The sequence below is a fragment of the Macrobrachium nipponense genome, chromosome 46 (assembly GCF_015104395.2).
Source record: "Macrobrachium nipponense isolate FS-2020 chromosome 46, ASM1510439v2, whole genome shotgun sequence".
NCBI classification, from domain to species: Eukaryota; Metazoa; Arthropoda; class Malacostraca; order Decapoda; family Palaemonidae; genus Macrobrachium; species Macrobrachium nipponense.
The window spans coordinates 32138474-32160035 of NC_061106.1; the positions used below are offsets into that span (position 1 = coordinate 32138474).

Below are 21562 nucleotides of genomic sequence, written 5' to 3' on the forward strand. Positions count from 1 at the left end.
GTCCAAGTATACCCAAATCCCAAGAGCAAATTTTATTATGATAGGTGGCTATTAAAAAACAATTATAAAGAAAGAATAGAAAAGATTTTCAAAAGAGTGCATTAATTACTGTTTTTGAGTAGCCAGTATTAGTTTTTAAAGTAATAGTACAATTATTTCCTTAAAGAAGTTATTTAAAGCCTAGTTAAATAAACCCATGGTAATTTGTAAATATTGTAGGTATATATTTTTTTAATATTATGTAACATCTTACTTATGTAAATGATATGTAATATTCTTCTAATAAAAGTAAAAAAAAAAAAATCCCATAAGCAGCAACTCAGATTTTCAGACTCCAGATATTATACAGCTTAATTCCTGACATCCTCTAATGGCTCATCATTAGAAGATTACATTTTGTGACCCCAGTATACCCACCCCTCCACTGTTAAGGACAGGATCCATTAATATTACCAGTTCTGAAATCTTGATCAGTGCTGATTGACCCTTTAGGTATCGTAAGACTGTACGATAAACCGTTAAACGTAAGTGCAGAGTTAAAAAAAAAATTGGGTACCAGATGAAGCAGTCATGGCACGGAGCTAAATATAGTCTTTGCCGAATACGTCCGCCTCAATTTTCGAAATTGCAGCCTTTCATTTGATATTCCGATTACGTTGCGACTTCTTTGGTCATCTTGTTGCATCATATTTATTTTTGCCATCTTTCGTCTTTCCTCGAAATCCGTCTCATGGGGTATTTTGTTATGTAAGATGATTTTTATTGACTTTTAATTTTTTTTCTAAATATTGTGTTGGGATAGTTTTTGGAGGAAATCATTTATTTTACTTTGTTGGTGGGAGTAGTAGTTGACACAATAACCCCAGGTCTGTGTCGGCTACTGCAAGAAAGGGAAAGTGAAAATAATTTACACGACAAATCGGACAGACAAATAAAATTGACATGTTATAGAAACAGATACAACTCGGTGATATTTTACTAAAAACAGCATTCGGTACTCGAAACCAGTACCCTTACAGAGGCACTGCAATGACCCAACCTGGTCGCAGAGTATTGGAAACCTTTTCTCTTGGAACGTTTTTCCCCTGTAGGAACAGGGAAGTCCCTCGTAGAAATAAGGCTTATCAAAGAAAGTATATCATAGTTTAACCAGACCGCTGAGCTGATTAACACCTCTCCTAGGGCTGGCCCGAAGGATTATATATTTTGACGTGGCTAGGAATCAGTTGATTACCTAACAACGGGACCTACAGCTTATTGTGGGATCCGAACCTCATTATATCGAGAAATGTATTTCTATCACCAGAAATAAATTCCTCTGGTTCCGCGTTGGTCGAGCCAAGAATCGAAATTCGGACTACCGGATTGGTAGCCGAGCGCGAAATCCACTCGTCCAGCGAGGAACTAACGCTTATCAAAGAAATTGCATGTCATACGAGAATCATAAGGAGCGCCTGATTACATCTGCATGACCAAAGATGTGCGACCTCTCTGGACACCATGTATACTTTCGTCACACATCTTCGGACAGGCAGATGCACGGACTAGAGTCTAGACCATGGGCAGATGTACCCAGGCGCTTGATACGATTCTTGCATGACGCGTTTCCCGTGTAATTCAGTGCCCAGAAATCTGATAAATCCGAAAGGTTGAAATGCCTGCTACTCGAATATTTCTAGGAATTTTCAAGTAGCAGACCAAGAGAAAGGACGGGGTGTGCAGAGGAAGGAAAGAAAGGACACCGATAATGTGACTCAAATACGTTTTCGGAAATGTTTTCTTATTTTATACAAGATTTTACATAGCTGATGATTTTCATATGTATGTGGATTTCATTTTTTAATAGTTAAACCTCTCTAACCGAAAAAAGTTACAGTCGTGGATTTTTTTTTTTTTGTGGGGGGTGGGCGATATGGCTGGTTCTTTTCATAGTAGCACCAGATTTAACAGAGCCTTTTCAAGATACCGTGATGAAAAGACGCAACAACAAGATGAAAACTATATGTTGTGTATTTTTCAAATATGCTGATATTTGTGTGAATTTCTTGTTGGTCCATGTTTCGATATCTTATGTTGATTTCCTGTCAGGTGAATGTGTGTTGTTATTACTTATAATATTCTCATTCTTTTCGAGACCTTGACCTTTGATAACCTTTGAAATGACCACCACAATAGCACCACCTCTGTCTGACATTGCGGATCGTCAGTAATTTCTCTTCTTAACCCCATGAGGGTGGAGGTTTCGGGCTTGTGCTTTTTAATGGTATACTTATATACCTGAATGTCTACCTTTCGATGTGGCTTAAATACATACTTAATTGATTCTTGAAATATAGCCCAGTTTTTCGGGAGCGCCAGTACTGTTTAAAAAAATTTTTTTTTTTTAGAAAAATACATTTTAAAGTTCATTTTACTATTCAATACATATACAATATATGTAATTTATGTACAAAGTCAACAAATATATAGTCATAATTTTTTTTTTGCAATATATTTGGCTTTAAGTTTTACTATTCCTGCATTGCAGTTTTCGCGCTTAGAAACTGACAGCAACACAATTTTGCTATATGTTTGATCATTCTAGGTTAACGGTTACTTTCAAAATCTATTTTAACAAAGCACTACCTCTTAAAGTAATGACAGCAGTCATATTTTATTATTTATATTTTATGTTTTTTGTCTGGTGGAGCTGTGGGCGTGGGTGGACGTTGGCTGAGAAAGGAAGTCTGACTCTGTCGGTAGTTGGTGCCCAGTTCTTTCGTTTATTTGAGTGTTTGTTTGCAGTTATTATTGTATCCGTTATGAAACTGCAACTTCAAGAACATGAGGTTATCGTCTGATGTGATCATTTGATAATCACTATATTATAGGAGTAAATAAGAATTATTCTCAACAGAGAAATAGGCATAGATTTTTATGGTTTGCTCGAACATTTTGTGTATATATTTGCGCAGATTTGATTTGTGGCGTTTTAATCACTCCAAGGTGCACCTTATTTATTTTTTTGTTTGCTAACACTCACTCAAAAAGAAAGAAAGAAAAAAAAAGGCTTGCTTACGTCTGAAATCTGTATTGGTTCGTCAGTATGGTTTTAATTTTAGGCAAGAACGAATCGGAAAGGTAAAATGCTTTCGGAATATTTGTATTTATTTTTTTCTACGTTTATTTATCTGTTTATTTATTTTTTCACCTTTTCAAAGGCTCGACATATTCCAGCAATTATAACTTTAGCCTTGAGGAAATGAAGTGACCGAATAACCAAAGGTACGAGAATGCGAATGAAGTTCTCTCTCTCTCTCTCTCTCTCTCTCTAGCGCTTTGCACGAAACTCTCCCGTAATACGACCATTCGTCATGAAGATTACTGAAACCATCTCTTTTCCTGTGTTATGTCCAGTAGAGGTTTAACCAGCTGACTACCAACCTCAGTACTTAATTATGTAACGGATACCCAGAGCGACCTTTTCTTTTCTTTTTTTTTCTTGATGTTACTCCGAATCGCACAGAGGTGAAGGAGACAGAACGGACGGTTTCGAGGGAGATAAGTAATAAGCGACGCAAGAAAAACAAGGCGTAAATGACTAGTGTAAACAGAGCGACCTCAGTGGTTATGATGAATCCCAAAGGAGGGACTGACGTAAGACGCTCTATATGCTAATGAGGCTATTTTGCAGGGAGGGGAAAAAAGAGAGGGAGGGGATGGTTCTACAATTTAATCGGATTACTTGCATTCGTAACTTCAAGTTGTTCCTGTCATAAAAACACTTCAAGAGAAAGCTTGCTATTGTCCCTTCAGTCCATGAAAATCCTTATCGGATTAAGCAATTACCGGCGCTTCTGCAGTAAGGGCCTCTTGTGGCAATATTGCAAAACAACTTTCATATCAAATTCACCTTGGCAACGAGATGAGGTCGTCTCTGTTCATTGGTCGGAGTCAGGGGGTCCACACCAGGCATCCTATTCAAAGCCATCCCTTATCATCACCTTCAGGTCATTATTATGGAATGACCGTTGCTGGGATAAAGCCCGTTTTATCTAAACTAAGCCAACGAAACAGATCACGTTTTATTACCAGTTCACGTAGGTCAGTGCGGAATATTTGATATTCCGCTGTTCGAGTTTCTGTTCCACAAATTCAGATAAAGGAATTCAAATAACGAGATAACTCGTACAAATAGGCTAACACTAATCCCAGTTGTGTGCTTGGGGCTCTGCTATCCTAGCCTGAAGAGTAAACTAAAGTTCTCCCTAGAACTGGCTGACGTTCTAGAATCGACAGATAAAACAAACGAGTTGCAGCAGGCAATAAAAGGAACAAACGTACGAAACAGGTTTCTTCATAGGCAGTGGAAAGTTTAAGTGAGATTACGTCAAGGATCAGTAATGATAAAAGCATCAGGTTACGCGTAAATTTCGAAAGCTATAAATAACGTTTTCTGCGAGATTTAAATAGATTCAGATCTACATTGTGTGTGTGTGTGTGTCTGTGTGTCTGTGTGGACGCACTGATACCGTTTTCTGTGGAACCTCGAGTTGGTGAAGTGTCTCGGCCCTCGGGTGGTACTATGTAACTCGATGCTCTTCAAAAGGGTTAGTTCTATATGATCGCCAATTAAAATGTCTGTGAAAGTTATCCGATACGGAAGTCCATACTGACAAACGGGAGATGTTTTTTTTTCTTACAATAAAAGTCGCATCGTGACATATCTATGTATAGAGTGAGTTGCAACCACTCACTTTACTTGAAAAAGAGAGTCTATTAATTGAGCGTATGTATGCGTATGGTGTGTTTGTTTACGTTTACAACTTTTTAAATATAAAAAGTAATGCGTTCATTACTTTTTATATTTTTCGCAGTATGGCAAATGTTAGACTTTATTTCATCTTAATCATGTAAATCATACATCTGCATACGTATCAAACAGATGATCCGACCTCCAGCTTACTCAGAACACGTGCAAGATTTCCCCCTCACGCATAAGTTGTAAAAACTATTTTCCTAACTTTCAACGTAAATTAAAACATGCTAAAATGCATGGTCAAATAGAGCCTTGTTTCACCAACGAAAATTAAGATAAGTACGCTATATTTTATTAGAAATTATTTTTCTCTACTGTTAATTTATTTTATTTTATTATTATTATTTTTTTGGCGCACGCGGAGTAGACTAATCCATCCTAATCAATCCTTCATATCCTACTTGATAGGAGAGGAGTTACCCAATAATTATTAACAGTTGCCAGTGTGATTTGAATAATCATCCAACTGTTTGGGGTTAGTATATTTATAATTTGCATTTAAAACTAGGTTGCTCAGGTAGTAATTTGTGGTTTATTGCCCTTCTCTTCAACTTCTCTTTCATTTTAGTATCTCTACGATAAACATTGAAGCTTTTCAGAACTACGAATTGAAAAATTAGGGGAAAAAAGTCCTAAATACGGTGTTTAAGAGATTCTTAATTTAATTCGAACGTATTTTGATATTACAAAATCCAAAATCGTCCAGGCATCTTGTCACCATGATAAAAAAAACTTACAACCTACACGAAAATGCCAATTCATTAACATATTTATTTTACATGCCATTTATAGCTCGTTTTATTTCAAAAGATGCACATATAGAAGTTTGTATACTCTTTCACCACAGAAAAAAAAAATTGAAAACACGAAACTTTGTGCTCCTTGGCGTGGCATTTGAAAAAAGCTTCCTGTTGTAAGTGGATGACAGTTGAACCAAAGTAGTTTTTAAGTGACTAAACTCATAACGTTACAGCATTTGTTTTTCTTTTGTTTTACCAGGATCCTTATAGTCAATCCTGTTACATTATTTTCACTCGTCGTGTTACCGGTCAACACAAATAATTCCAACCCAGCGTATAATATATATATATATATATTATATATATATATATATTATATATATATCTAGGTATAATATATATATATATTATATTATTTAGTCTGTGTGTGTTATTTATATATATATATATATACTATATATATATATATATATATATATATATATATATATGTATATATTATCGTATGTATATATATATATATATATATATATATATATATTATATATATATGTATATATTATATTAGTTTGTGTGTATTTTATATATATATATATATATATATATATATATATATATATATATATATATATGTATATATATATGTGTGTGTGTATGTATGATATATATATATATATATATATATCTATATATATATATATATATATATATATATATAAATTATATATATATATAGACACGCGCTTGCTGTGAAGGAATGGTTATATATAACGTGATAAGTCTGGACACGTAAGTTGAAAATAATGGGTTAATAATATTAGATACGTGGGAGAGTCATATTATTCACTTTATTACTATTATTTTCATTAGGTGGACTGATGTTTGGGAAATTGTTCAGTCCGGTTTGATAATGGACAGTTTACGATATTTTATTCGTGACCGTGTGGGGCAACAGTTAAGCATAGATCTAGATTGTTTTTTTCTCTCTCCTTCCTGTTTGTATTTTTAGATATGAGGAAAAGAAAAGGTTTAGGTGTTTTAGTGTTCCGTGAAGCACTCATTTCAATTATATATTCCTCTGTTCTAATCACACTAACAGTACTAGTTTTAAGCATTTAGTGATCCATGAAGCCTTCATTCCAGTAATGTATTTCTCTTTCTAAGAGAAATACATTACTTCTTCTCTCATTACATGTCTTCTATCTCCATAAAAAAAAAATAGTCAAAGAGTAGTGAATTAAAGAAGTGTATGTTTTTGTTCTCCGAAACAGAATGAAAAGCTCAGACACTGAGTCATGGGCGCCCGCACATAGGGGCAAGAGGGGGCACTTGGCCCCCCATGAAATCCTGGAAAAACTTATATATATTACATTAATAACATTTAACGGAAAAACTTATATATATTACATTAATAACATTTAACTACATCATTTTCTTTTCCTTCCAATTTACAATATATTCTTTCAGTTTAAGTAAATTAAAGGTATCATTATGTATTGTATAATATTTGTATATACAGTATATAACCGAGACCACCGTGGTCTCGCTATAACTGCGTTGTTCTTTCCAGTAATATTTGAATTCAGCTGAACAGTATATGGAACTATTGAAAAAAAATCAATGTAACATAGTATTATGCTTTATCGCATCTTCCTTCACTTAAATTATTGGCATCGCAGTTCCACTGCATATAACTATATATAACAATATATAATATACAGATATATACGATATATATATATATATATATATATATATATATATATTATTATATATATATATTATATATAATATATATATATATATATATATATACATATGAAAATATGCTGCGGGCGCCCATGCACTGAGTCATTGGTGTCAGGTTAACACTGATGATCACTGGGCGGAAAGAGAAGAAATAGTTCAGTACATTTTTATTTATAGTTTTACTTGTGACAGGTGTGTGTTGGTAAAACACTCGCACACGAACACGAGCAACCAAGCGCTCGCACACAAACATACACACACGTTGATGCTTATGTTACTGTTCAGAAATAAGGATGGGGTTTAAAATGATTAGAATTCTTTTGTGAAGTAATGCATGATTATTATGCTTATATCGGGCAGTGGTAACAAATTATTTTATAAAAGCTATATCAGTTTTACAGTTGTGATAATACCAGTGACAAAAGTTACGTATAACGTATAAAGAGTAGTTTGTGAAGATTGAATATTAGGAAACCTTTCCCGTTATCTCGTTTATATTTATAAATTACTAACAGGATAATACTTTACACGACGAACCTAGCGAACGACTTTCAACGACTGTGCATTATGTGAAGTTAAGAAAAAAAAATCTTGTTCGGGGTGAATGCACAATTATTTCTATCTTGTGAAAACTGAAATCGGTGCTGGATTTTGTAAGGCCTCGCAATGCCTAAAAAGCCCGAGATAGCAGAAGAGGAAGAAGAAGGCGATGCCGTGGGAGAACCCCGACGTTGTCAACAACAGAAGTCACATAAATGCAGCACATTGACGCGCAGACAACTTGCAAGTGAGTAGTAGCTATTTGTGAGGCTCTGCTAGGTCTAGTGGCTCTGCTTGGCTGTCCGTGGCGGAAGTGAAATAATGACCACCTCTCTCTCTCTCTCTCTCTCTCTTCTTGTCATGACTTTGCATCAATCGAAAAATAATTTTATTATTTTGTTTAATAAACATCCACATTTATATAGTAAACTGTATTACTAGGTCTAGTGGCTCTGCTTGGCTGGCCGTCGCGGAAGTGAAATAATGACCACCCCTCTCTCTCTCTCTCTCTCTCTCTCTCTCTCTCTCTCTCTCTCTCTCTCTCTCTCTCTCTCTCTCTCTCTCTCTCTCTCTTCTTATCATAATTTTGTATCAGTCAAATATTTATAGTTTTATTATTTTGTTTAATAAACTGTAATACTGTGTAAAAGACAAAAGCAAACTTTCGAACACCTAAACTGTGTTCCTCATCAGGTTTTACGTTAAATATAGGTATTTTAACGTACTTTAAGTATAGGTATTTTAGCGTACGTTAAAGTATGTATTTTAACGCACGTTAAATATAGGTATTTTAACGTACGTTAAATATAGGTAATTTAACGTACGTTAAATATAGGTATTTTAACGTACGTTAAATGTAGGTATGTTAACGTACGTTAAAGTATTTTTTTTTTTTATCCAGCGAGTGGAATCCACGTTTTCTTTATTTTTCCCTTTCTTTAATATCACTTGTTTAAATTAGCTGTTACCGAATACTGACAGTATCCATTCAGTGGATAAACTCCAAATGAACTAATACGAAAACATGTATTATTATTTTTAGTGAAAAAGAAACGAAGAAAACTGAAAGAAGTTTTTTGTTTGGCTCATTATTTTTAGTATTATATAATGTTCACACATTCGTTCCATTATTATTATTATTATTATTATTATTATTATTATTATTATTATTATTATTATTATTCTTATTATTATTCAGAGGAAGATACCTATTCATGTGGAACAAGCCAACATGGGCCATTAACGTGAAATTCAAACTTCCAAAGAATATGGTTTTCATTTCAAATTATTTTACAGAAAACGATAGGAAATATATATATATATATAAAAGAGATCACACTTATTAAAAAACGAATTAGTAAGTAAATGAATAGATAAAACTGTATTAAGATGCAAGGATAATAGCATTAAGGTAGTATTACATTGCATCTTCGTTCCTTTTACTATACCTCCGTTCATATTCTGTCATCTTTCCTTTCATTCTCTCCTAACAATTATTTCATTCTGCAACTGCGAAGTTTTTTTCTCTTGTTACGCCTTTAAAACCTACTCTACTTTCAATTTCCCTTTCAGCGCTGAATGACTTCATAGGTCCCAGCGGTTGGCCTCTGGCCTAAGCTTTCTATTTCAGTTCCATTTCCCACTGGATATTGTATGTGGTTAGGATTTAATGTCGCGAGTTGCTAAGTATCAGTGAATGTTCATGTTGTGACTTAAAAAAAGAAAGAAAAAATACTATATTTCCACAAATAAACCCTGAATCAGGAGACGGGCTGGTGCTTCGCTTGGCTTTGTGGACTTTCTTTCTGCCTTAATCTGTAACAGCTGACTGGCCAGATGTTGCTCTCTCTCTCTCTCTCTCTCTCTCTCTCTCTCTCTCTCTCTCTCTCTCTCTCTCTCTCGTCTGCATGATTTCTTTGGTGGACGAGATCATTGGGTGACACAACACGAGTTTCTTTTATATATATATATATATATATATATATATATATATATATATATTATATATATATATATATATATATATATATAGATATACTGATGGTATGATATGGGCGCTGCTACTATTGCTTAAGGCTAATGGACGGTTTCTTGTTAACTTTCTGAAGTGTATTATTGATCAAACTGCATATATATATTTTGCTATAATTTTTAATATACCACGTGTGTATATATATATATATATATATATATATATATATATATATATATATATATATATATATATATATATATATATATAATGTATGCACAAACACAATAACATACATACATATATCATCGCTAATATTATTTTTGTACACTGTATAAAAAGACCGATCCCTATCAGTATTTATCAAGCTGAATTACTGATCCAGATTCTTGCAACATGTGTATACGTCACATGCACCCGATTCTCCTGCTTCTCAGTCAAAAACACAAGACAAACAACTTAGGATAACTGTTGCACTGTTGTGGAGGGTTCGGGAATGCCCTCGTGGCGGATGGTAAACATCATGAAGAAAACACGGCTACCCTGATACAGCTGCATGTCATTTTCTCCTCCAACACAACGAGAAATTCCGCTCTCTCTCTCTCTCTCTCTCTCTCTCTCTCTCTCTCTCTCTCTCTCTCTCTCTCTCTCTCTCTCTCCTCCTCCTCTACGTTTTGGTTCCGAAGCTGTGAGGTTTTCTGGCTGAGAGAGAGAGAGAAAGAGAGAGCTAATACATTACTTCTTTTTTTTTTCATTAAAGACTATCTCTAGAGAGTGACACACACAATAATTCTTTAGAAAATCTTTGGCTTCTATAATTAAAGACGAGAGAGAGAGAGAGAGAGAGAGGAAATTACTTTTTTTTAGTAATTAAAGACTCTATAGCGAGTGACACAGAGAATATTTCTTTAGAAAATTTTTGACATGTATAATTAAAGGACTATTGAGAGAGAGAAGATAGAGAGAGAGAGAGAGAGAGAGAAGAGAGAGAAATGACTTTTTTTTAATAATTAAAGACTCTATAGAGAGTGACACAGAGAATATTTCTTTAGAAAATTTTTGACTTGTATAATTAAAGACTATTGAGAGAGAGAGAGAGAGAGAGAGAGAGAGAGAGAGAGAGAGAGAGAGAGATAATACGTGACTTTTTTTTATAATTAAATACGTACTAGTTATAGAGATAGATAGATAGAGAGAGAGAGAGACAGAGACAGAGACAGAGAGAATAATTCTTGAAACAATTTGTGACTTTTAATTAAAGACTATTGAGAGAAAGAGTGAGAGTTAGAGAGTATATATATGCGTTTTCTCTAGTATTTAATTTACAATTGTGTAATTACTTACAAACATTGCTTTAAGGAATTCTCATTTTCCTGTGCTTTTATAGTATAGTATTGAGCATAAAGATTGATATTTTCAATTACAAATAATTTTTTTTCACAGAGAGAGAGAGAGAGAGAGAGAGAGAGAGAGAGATTGCATATGTAGTGCCCGTTTCATTAACTTCCCTTTTCATTATGCAGCATTTACCAGTCAAAACTTTACCCAGAACAGAGAAAAAAACTGTAGTCTAACTGGGGAACCGAGTGATAATGTTTAATTCCTCCTTCAAATGTTTGTAGACTTGGTATAATCAGAGACAGACGGTTAAAAAAAAAAAGAAAAAAAAAAAAACGCGGTGTTTCTCATCAGAGGGACCCAATTCCTCCAAGGACCCAACTAACCCCCTTGGAGGGACCCATTTAAACGGCTCAATTAGTCTCCCCATTTAACCACGGCCACTTTCCTTTTCCTTTCTCTGATGGGTGACCGCCCTCGCCATGCCCTTCCCGTTATATTACGTCTACCCCGGCATGGTCTTTTCTCGCCCACAGTTGTTTTTCTTTCTTTCACTTTAATGTCATTCTTTCTTGGGTCTGTATAACAACGTAAGCTAAAGTCACTTCACAAATTTCTTTCGGGGTGCAGTTGTTTTTCTTTCTTTCACTTTTCATTTCATTTCTTTCTTGGTGGTTCTGTTAACAACGGAAGCTTAAGTCACTTACAAATTTCTTCGGGGTTGTGTTCTTTCCTAGGAAGGATCCCGCAGGGGCGTAGTACTGTCAGTACGCTTCACGCGGTGCACTGTCGGCATTACTTCATGTTCTTTGCAGCATCCTATCCTTTTGCTAGCCCCTAGCTGCAACCCATTTCATACCTTTAACTGTACCTCCGTTTATATTCTCTTTCTTACATCTATCTTTCCACCCTCGGCTAGCAATTGCTTCATAGCGCAACTGAGAGCTTTTTTTTCGCCTGTTACACCTGTCAAACATTTCTACCCCCAATTTCCCTTTCAGCTCTGAATGACCTCATAGGTCCTAGCGCTTGGCCTATGGCTTAAATTCCATAGTCCATTCAATTTATCGGAAGGTTTAGATCTTGCTAATTTAACTTGCCTGATACTTTAATGCTAATCGCTCGTCTCGGTTGCTTAAAGCTCCCAGGAATCCACACCAGGCCTCTTAATCCCTTTTGAAGCCTCGCCATTCTTACCCGCGGCCTTCAGGCAAGGTTATTTTTCAGATTATCTGCATCATGGTTGATCTTTCCATTAACCAGAATTAAATATATCTCTTATATTTGTTTTTATTTATTTATTTAAATTCCTGTCTTTACAGTGGCGATTTCGCCCGTGTATTAACTGTATACGTTTATTCTTACGAGTGACCGTGTTTTATTTATATTTTTATTTTTGTTATTTTTTTGTGGGGGTGGGGCCTATGAGGAAGTACTAAGCATTACTGCAAACCCAGTCTCTCTCTCTCTCTCTCTCTCTCTCTCTCTCTTCTCTCTCCTTCTCTCTTCTTTACTGCTACACTGTCTTTGGTTTAACTATTTTTTCCGATTTGTTATTCATGGCAGGATCGAGCATGCATGCCTTGCCTGTGCTGTTGTGATTTTTGACCGAGTCTGTTCTTGTTATCTTTACTTCATTTTAATTATTGTTTGCATAGAGACTCATGTCTAAACTTTCAGTATTGAAAGCCAGTTGAAGGGAGCCGATGTTATATAGCTCTGATTCAGGGGGCAACAGGAGAAACTTGACATGTAAACAAAAAAGAAGGATAAAACATCGAAAGAAAGTGAATTAATGCACGCACTGACGTGTACTTCTGCATCTAATTACACGCAAAACCACACTGTCAACAAAGAGCAGTTATATTACTGAAAGCTTATCCGCTAGATCGAAGTAAATATTTACGTATCCAAATACCATAACTGTATTCATCATCGCTATTTTCAGCAGCGGCAATAGAAGTGATAGTTTCTGCATTATGGCACTACCGGTAGTGATTTTTCGGCTGCCCGAGTGGCCTACACAAGGGGTAATCCACTGGGAGCCTTTCTTTATCTTAAAGATGTTTGTTCGTCTTCATTTCGGGACCCCTGTTAATCTTTCCTCGTCGCCCAAGGGTATCTCTCTGGCATAAGAAGGCTCGGCTATCCCCAACATTGCTGCCTTTGTCTGTTTCCTGTCTGTACATTCATTTCTGGCTTTTCTTCTGACCTTTTTATGTTCGGTCCTTTCCCTGTTTGTAATGGTGTTCCTTCTGGGTCTCTGCTGTCCCCTACTTTTTCTTCGTCATTATAAACGCGTCTTTGACATAAGGCTCGGTTATCTATCCTATATTGCTGCCTACGTCAGTTTCCTGTTTGAGCAGTCAGTTCTAGTTGTTTATTGACCTTTTCATATACGACCCCTTTCGTATTTATAATGGGGTTCCTCTTGGTTCTCTACTGTCCCCGACTTTTTTTGTTTCTCATTATAGATGACCTCCCCAGTCCACCTCTTCTCGTATTCATGTTTTAGTCCTCCATATTTCTTCGGTCTTCGCCTCCTAATCCTAAATTGCTGCTCGCACTCCATCAGGATTTGCTCTGCCTTCGTCTTCTTGGATCTTGAGAGATTATCTCAATGGGGATCCCGTATTAATCAAGCTCAAAGTCTCGAGGAAGTTTGTGTCGGCTACTGTGTCTCTTGCCCTGTGCCGTTTTGCCATTATTTGGTGAATATTCATTTGCCTCTCAATTTCCTACGGGCTGCTCTGTGAGCAAGAGCCCGTGCTGGCATAAGGCCAGCTTAACCTATAACAGTAACTCTCATTTTTATTAGCATTCTGGTATTTAGGTTACTTAAAACTTGGCCTTGAAAAGGTACAATGTAGAAATTTAAAATCTGCCATTAAGAGATTTCATGCTTATATATGTCTTAAAAGTTTTCTTCATTCCAATTTTATGTTGACCTTACCCGTCCCTGTTCAGAATAAAACACCTACCATATTTGAGGTTTTCCTTTATCTCTCCCGTGGACAATACACCGTAAAGGCAAATATTCGAGCCTATAGCCGCACCCTTATTTCTTCCTGGGTCCTTATCTTCCGACCGCAGGGTGCCCTTTCTATCGTCTGTAGGTCCTAACCCGGAAGAAACGAAAAGGAGAGTCTTATAGCACCCGACAGGAAATTACTTCTCAGATTTACTGTGTGGAAATCAGAAATCCCTTGAATATTCGGTTCCGTAAATTGTGTTTACCTTTATGACTCTTAGTAGCAATGATTTTTATGCATTTTAAACTTACGCCTTTAGGATACTGCCGTATCAACATCCTGTTTGACTGTCAATTACTTTAGAATTTTACAGGCATCCTTAAAATGTTTGAATTTATTTTTGTTTGAAATTGCGTTTGTCGATACTTTAGATAAAAAAAAATACGTAGTAACGTGATTTGGAAAGGTAATATTACCTCGTGAGAATCTGCAGTTGAGAAGTTACTTCGCTCATCCTTTCATGAACCATTTTTAAAGATCCTGTTGTTGTCTCGTAATAAGAGAGGCTAATCAACACCACTGCTGCATATTTACTTAATCTGTCAGCCTTTTCTTGTAGTAGCTAAACATGACTTGAGCTGTTTATCCCTTCTAGATTTAAGCATCACCAATACTACAGTCTTATTTCTTTTCCGAGCAGTTTCTTCATTTGCATATTTAGCTTATCCGCAATTCTATGACTTCTGCCCAAGCCCTTTATCGTTGCATTTGCCAGAGCTGCGCTGTAAACCAATCGTTTTACCAAAAAGCTATGTAACATATAATTTTATATTTAAGTATTTGTTAAGATATAGGCTGTGTTGAAAAGTCCAGCAACCAGATGAAAAATACTCATCTTTTTTTCAATTAATTACTTAAAACAATCATATGCATCAATCTTTCTTTTCTTAATAACTTGAACAAGAACAGTTACGTACTTAGAAGGTTATGGACATATGGACCTGATTTTTGTGTTAATTGTCCGTTCTCATGTCTGAATTTTACGAGTACGTCTTTGGACACTGCTCCCGATATTTATATAATTTAAATGTGCTTGGCGCCTTATGATTATTGTATGAAATGGAAGAAACGTAAATTCCTAAAATCCATTTAGTGCTTAAAAGTTTTTTAGCTTGGCCATGCAAACTTTCCGCGCTGTGCAAAAAAAAAAAAAAGTGAAATATCTGCAATTTATAAACATAATCCAGCTTCAATTCATTAGTAGTATAAAGAAAAGTTCTTGAGTATTGGTGTCTGAAATATATCAAATCCCGTACATAAGAGAGAGATCTTAATCAAATCGTAAATATCCTGAAAAAGGCCACTTCATATATCTCACACAGTTTACCTCGCAGTTGAAAACAGTGCGACAACATAAGGAATATATATATATATATATATATATATATATATATATATATATATATATATATATATATGTATATAAATTCTCTCTCTCTCTCTCTCTCTCTCTCGCTCTCTCTCTCTCTCTCTCTCATTGCATAATTCATGTGGAGCTTTGTGAGACTCACTGCTGTTACTGTGACTTCCCTGTGAGTCGGTGAGATACACCAGTTTACTGTTCTAGTAGGGAATCTTGATTATCGTCTGAGAGGCGATTGTGCCCTGAAATTGCAGATAGCAATAAAGGCTGCGTTTTAAGAGCTTTGCAAGCAAGGGGGGCTTCTTACTCACCACACATACCTATATGTGTTTTGTAATGGTTAGCTTGATATATATATATGGCCCCCCTTGCTTGCAAAGCTCTTAAAAACGCAGCCTTTATTTATATATATATATATATATGTATATATAGATATACATATATATAATATATATATATATATATATATAATAATAATTTAACATGTAGTGATACATGAATGTATATAGATATGTATATTTGTGTATGCGTACATTTTAGTAACCAAACGAATAACCTCATTGGCATCGGGAGGGAGTTCTTGAAAATATAATGATAATGTGTTGCCCTCATACAATTTTTTCCTTAAACTTAACCAATATTTCTTACAACTTGGCAACATAATCTTTGGCCACAAATTTGCCATGACTCACACAAGTACTTATATTCTCTCTCTCTCTCTCTCTCTCTCTCTCTCTCTCCCCGACTCTCTCTCTCTCTCTATCTCTCTCTCTCTCGCTTTCTACCCGAAGATAAAGAGAATGTCGATGCCCAAACTGACGTTTGCATTACTGTTGACTGTAGCACCGCCACATGGCATATTATCGTGATATCGCTTATCTCCCGTCGTTGTGAAGAGGAGTGATATAAACATAAGAACTCTTCAGATAAAAACTGCAAGTTTGCCGCCGGTTGGAGTCACTGGGGCAACAAATTTGATAATATACCAATCGCTGTGTTATGAATGACGCACATTTTATTGAAAATGTAGATCATTGTGAAACTCCATAATATCATGAATCTGTAGAAGGATGCGGCAGAATCTGTATATCTGTTGAATGACAAACTGAGATTTGTCGGTGTAGTGGTTGGAGTGCGTTGCGGGGGCGGGGGTTGGGGTTGGGGTGGGGGTGAGGCTTACAGTCTTGTCAAGCTGCTATAATCCTCTACTGGGGTCATAAACCACAAGTGGTACGGGCCTTTCGCTTTCCATTTAGATCCGCTTTTATTAAATCTTTCAATTTGTCAAAAGAGAGTTTATTTCACAGTGAAAATAATATTTATTTCACTATAATAAGACCTTGCTTCTAACAGGGGCTACCTCCAGAAAGAATCCAGAAAACAATCAGTTCTAACTGCTGAACTGACATTCAACACTAAATACACCTACATGAATACTTAACCAAGTACGAGTTACCTTTCTGGCCCCACCCACCCCTCCCTACATGCACACACACACTCTACAGATTTGCTAATTGTGCACTGAATTTGCTGCAAAATTATCATCCCCATATTCACTTCTGGCCATGAAGAGAGATACATGTAATACTGGAAAAAAAGAAACGTTAGGTGTAAATCTTGAATTTTCTAGGTCGTTTTTCAAGAATCTCAGGGTATGGTAGGATAGGTTAGTTGGTAAGATGACTTCCAAATTACGCCCACTTCGTCTGTTGTAATACATCTGACACGTCGTTGCTGGAATTCTGTTTTTAAGGGATATGTCAAGGTCCTTGATACTGGGGTAAAGTCTTTACGGTCAGTTGGGGTCAATGCCTGTCGTCTATTACCAAGATTTGAAAGTAAAAGAAGGGAAGAAGAGAAACAATAATTATAAAAAAACAAGAATCTTCGCTACGAGAATGCAGTAAAAGCTATCAATTAATTTTTTATATTCTAAAGAATATCTGAAAACCAAGTCCATGATCAAGGATGCAATGCTTTTCCTTCGCCCATATTCCGCATAGAATGTTTAAATTCATGACGTTTCTTGTTTCTTTTAATACTTTCACAAGCATTATTATTTTAATGCCTGAATTTTACTGGCCATCTTTAAAACACTTCCCCACTTTTTTTTTTTTTTTGGTAAGAAACAAGAATTTGAGTGCACATAATCAATTGACATACCATTGATCTACACTTAAAAATACAACTTGGTTTCATTATGTACTTGAATAGATGTTTGTTTTCATTTACGTATCCAGTTACCAATAACACAGCTTAACGCGCTGGACTTCGATCTATAAGTAGTTGTGCAAAAAAGGAGAGGTTGTCATAAGTAGACCCGTGAGCGATGGTCAGCTCTCAGTGTTGCTCTGAAGTGTGTTTCCGTATCCGGGGGCTGACTTCATTTCGTTTTCCCGCTTTTTCAGTTTCACGTGTTTTGAATTTTACCACACAAACTTTGGCACCTTTTAGTTGGTTTCCGAGTGGCTACACGGGACTGATTATTGTTACTTGTGATGGAGGTGAAATTTGTCCTTGTGCTCGGCAACACATCTCAGTCGTATAAAGAAGAGATTTAGAAGAGGTTTGTGTTCTCTTACTGGAAGATTCCTTTCCAATGATTATTATTTGCGGGACGTTACGATGGAGGTTTTATCATTGGTTGCTAAGCAAATGAAACGCGATGATCCAAACTGCTGCGTGTAACCAAATCTTGTAATAATAATAATAATAATAATAATAATAATAATAATAATAATAATAATAATAATATTTTGGTAGAAGACCCTCTTTTAGGCAAATGCTGTTAAAAAGGTTGGCAGAATTAAGCGAGTTGATTTTATAAATTGTTTTTTCTATTTTCCTTACAATTCGCTTCTCAGGCTCAGCGATGTTACTGAGTAACTGGCCAATATTCATATTGGGAATTTTCAAAAATTATAAATGCTGAAGGAATCTTTTATTAGAACAAAATATCAGGTCCAGGTCAAGCAGGGGTCGTCGTCAGTGCTGGTATTATTCCGTAGGCGTAGTCCAGTTCGGGCCGGGGTCGTCTTAGGTTTTAAGGGCTGGTATTGGTGCTGGTATAGCTGGCATCACGTGACGTTTCGACCTTCTCGTAGGTCATCTTCTGACGAGTCGGTTGAAGTGACTGTAGCAAGATAGTTTGCGGAACGGTATTTATAGCGGCTCGGACCTAGAGTTGCATTCTCATTGGTCGGGCCGGTCTTGGACGAAGCCGTGGATCTCGCCTCGAAGGTCTCGGGGATTCTCAATAAGGAAAGGTATGGAAGCCTGGTACCACCGGGAACCCCGCCCCGACGTTGCAGAGCCCATCAAGCTTTTCTACAAGGGGCACTTCCACCGGAGGTACAAGGAGGACGAACAAGCCCTCAAAAAGATCATCGAGGAAAACGTCAGCCCCACCGACCCAGACAGAAATATTAAGATGATTATATATTATAAAACGAAGAAGACGAGCAGCCTGGTGATGAGAAACAATCCTTCGGCGCCACTGCAGGATCCCTTGAAGAAGACGAGTGTGGTCTACCGTTACACATGCCCCGTCCGAGGATGCCTCGGCAAATACGTCGGTATGACCTCCATGCGTTTCTCCAAGCGAATCTCCTGCCACGCCCAAGAAGGAGCCATATTCAACCACGCCAGGACTGCTCATAACACACGGATAAGAAGAAATGATATTATCCCTAATATCACCATAATCGATCAAACAACGGATCCCCGACGTCTGCGCCTCCTAGAAGCCCTCCATATAGGCAAGGAGAAACCAAACTTGAATATCACTTCAAGAAACTTTTCTCCTTCCCACCGCCGCCCGGAGAGCGGCGAGCGACCCCCGACGATGCCAGATAATCAGGAACCCCCACAGGATGATACGATTCCTGCTGCAGACGGAATTCCTGACGTTCATCCCCAGCACGCTACTGTGGCGCTCGCACGAGAGAATCCCGAGACCTTCGAGGCGAGATCCACGGCTTCGTCCAAGACCGGCCCGACCAATGAGAATGCAACTCTAGGTCCGAGCCGCTATAAATACCGTTCCGCAAACTATCTTGCTACAGTCACTTCAACCGACTCGTCAGAAGATGACCTACGAGAAGGTCGAAACGTCACGTGATACCAGCTATACCAGCACCAATACCAGCCCTTAAAACCTAAGACGACCCCGGCCCGAACTGGACTACGCCTACGGAATAATACCAGCACTGACGACGACCCCTGCTTGACCTGGACCTGATATTTTGTTCTAATAAAAGATTCCTTTAGCATTTATAATTTTTGAAAATTCCTAATATGAATATTGGCCAGTTACTCAGAAACATCGCTGAGCCTGAGAAGCGAATTGTAAGGAAAATAGAAAAAAACAATTTATAAAATCAACTCGCTTAATTCTGCCATCCTTTTTAACAATAATAATAATAATAATAATAATAAGAAGAAGAAGAAGAAAGAGGAAGAAGAAGAAATCTTTCCCATAAAGCAAAGATTCGTTACTATCGCGTAATTTCTTTCATATTATTATTATTATTATTATTATTATTATTATTATTATTCAAAAGGGTCCATTGACTTGAAATTCAAGCTTCCAAACAATATGGTGTTTATTCGAAAGAAGCAGCAGAAAGAGGAGATAAGTTTTTTAGGAAAAACAGACAAATTGACAAATTAATTCAAATGTAAGTAAAATATGAAAATGCAAGTTGAATTGTATAAGACTAGGCTATCATGGGTATTGGTGAAGAAGGCTACCTAGACTACGTTGTATTATCTTAAAAAATGATTCCTTACTTAATTATGACAGGAACATTCTTTATTTGCCATTGTTATCGTCTCACAAGCTCATTTCATTGTCATTAATAGTATTTAAGCGTCAGTTGCAGTACTTAAGTATTAATGCTACACATACATCAAATAGATTGCTTCGTGTCAATCTTAAATATAATTAAGATATTGGTTTAGGATGGTAATATATTTATTTATTTATTATTTTTTGTCTGTCATAAAGAATGAAAGTAGTTTCTTGTTCCTGTCGCAACTGGATAAACCCCGTCTTACTAAGAATATTTTAACTTCTGTAACCGCGTATGATTTGCAGTCTTGTAAGATTTAATACTGATATTCAGTTGCTTTACAGACTAAAATTTTTGTAAAAACGATTTACTGTCTATTTTTTATCAGTAAAGGGAATTCCTAAAAATTGTATTTGAAAATCCGCTTATGTCTTTCAGTCGTGGTATCTTAACTGTTTCACATTTCATTTTACTGTTAAAATTAGCTGTTAAAATCATTGATCTGACGTCCTATTATACGAACACTGTATAATTTGAAGTGATTCTTTTCTGTGACAAAACTCTCGAAAAATACACTGGAAAACGCACTATACTTTCAGATTTGTTAACAATTAAAGGTGGAATATCGTTGAATTTTTTTTTTATTGCCTTGAAGCCTTGTAACAAATAAGATACTGATTTACTTGTATTTTTCGCATTTCAGTAGGCATGCTGAAATTATCGTTATATAAATACAGATCAGCTCTAATAGATATAGTATCTGCTCCAATTTATAAATAGATGTTGTATCGTATGGTCCGACCTCTGTTGTTTATTTGGAATATAATTAGCAGCGCCTTTGCGGTACCCTTATGTAGAATTTCTGGGGAGAAGGTGACATGGGAGGGGGGGGGCGTAGGGGGGGGGGGGGGCAAAAGGGCGAGAATGCATACCCGACGGAAATAGCTGACCTTCTGCAGGATTTGAGAATGCACTCCCTATGTGATACACCCTTTTGAAGTTTGCTTGATGTCAGCCATCTTGTAATTTCGTCTGTATGTAAAGAGCAGCGTATGGGATTTGTTAAGTATGATCAAATTTTGTGTACGTCGATTTTGATGCGTTTTTAACTTCATATCAACAACACCGTCTTGAGGGATGGCTGTTGTTAGAAGAATCCTGGCATTTTTAAAAGTAATACTATTTCTGCCGTGTATGAAGAGCATTGCAACGGTTTTGTTAAATATGGTAATATGTT

At 36.3% G+C, this 21562-nt stretch overlaps 1 protein-coding gene across 13 annotated transcripts in view; it reads left to right on the top strand.

The window, feature by feature from the left end:
• Positions 1-21562, top strand: part of LOC135214883 (dystrophin-like) — a 1767410-nt gene that overhangs the window by 163039 nt on the left and 1582809 nt on the right. Inside the window, exon 1 of one of the 13 annotated variants that reach the window (XM_064249324.1) lies at positions 7803-8074. The exons of the other annotated variants lie outside the window; for them this stretch is intronic. Coding sequence (XP_064105394.1) covers positions 7954-8074 — 121 coding nt within the window. The 5' untranslated portion in view covers positions 7803-7953. Of the gene's footprint in view, positions 1-7802; positions 8075-21562 lie in introns of those variants that run through there. 13 annotated transcript variants of the gene reach the window in all.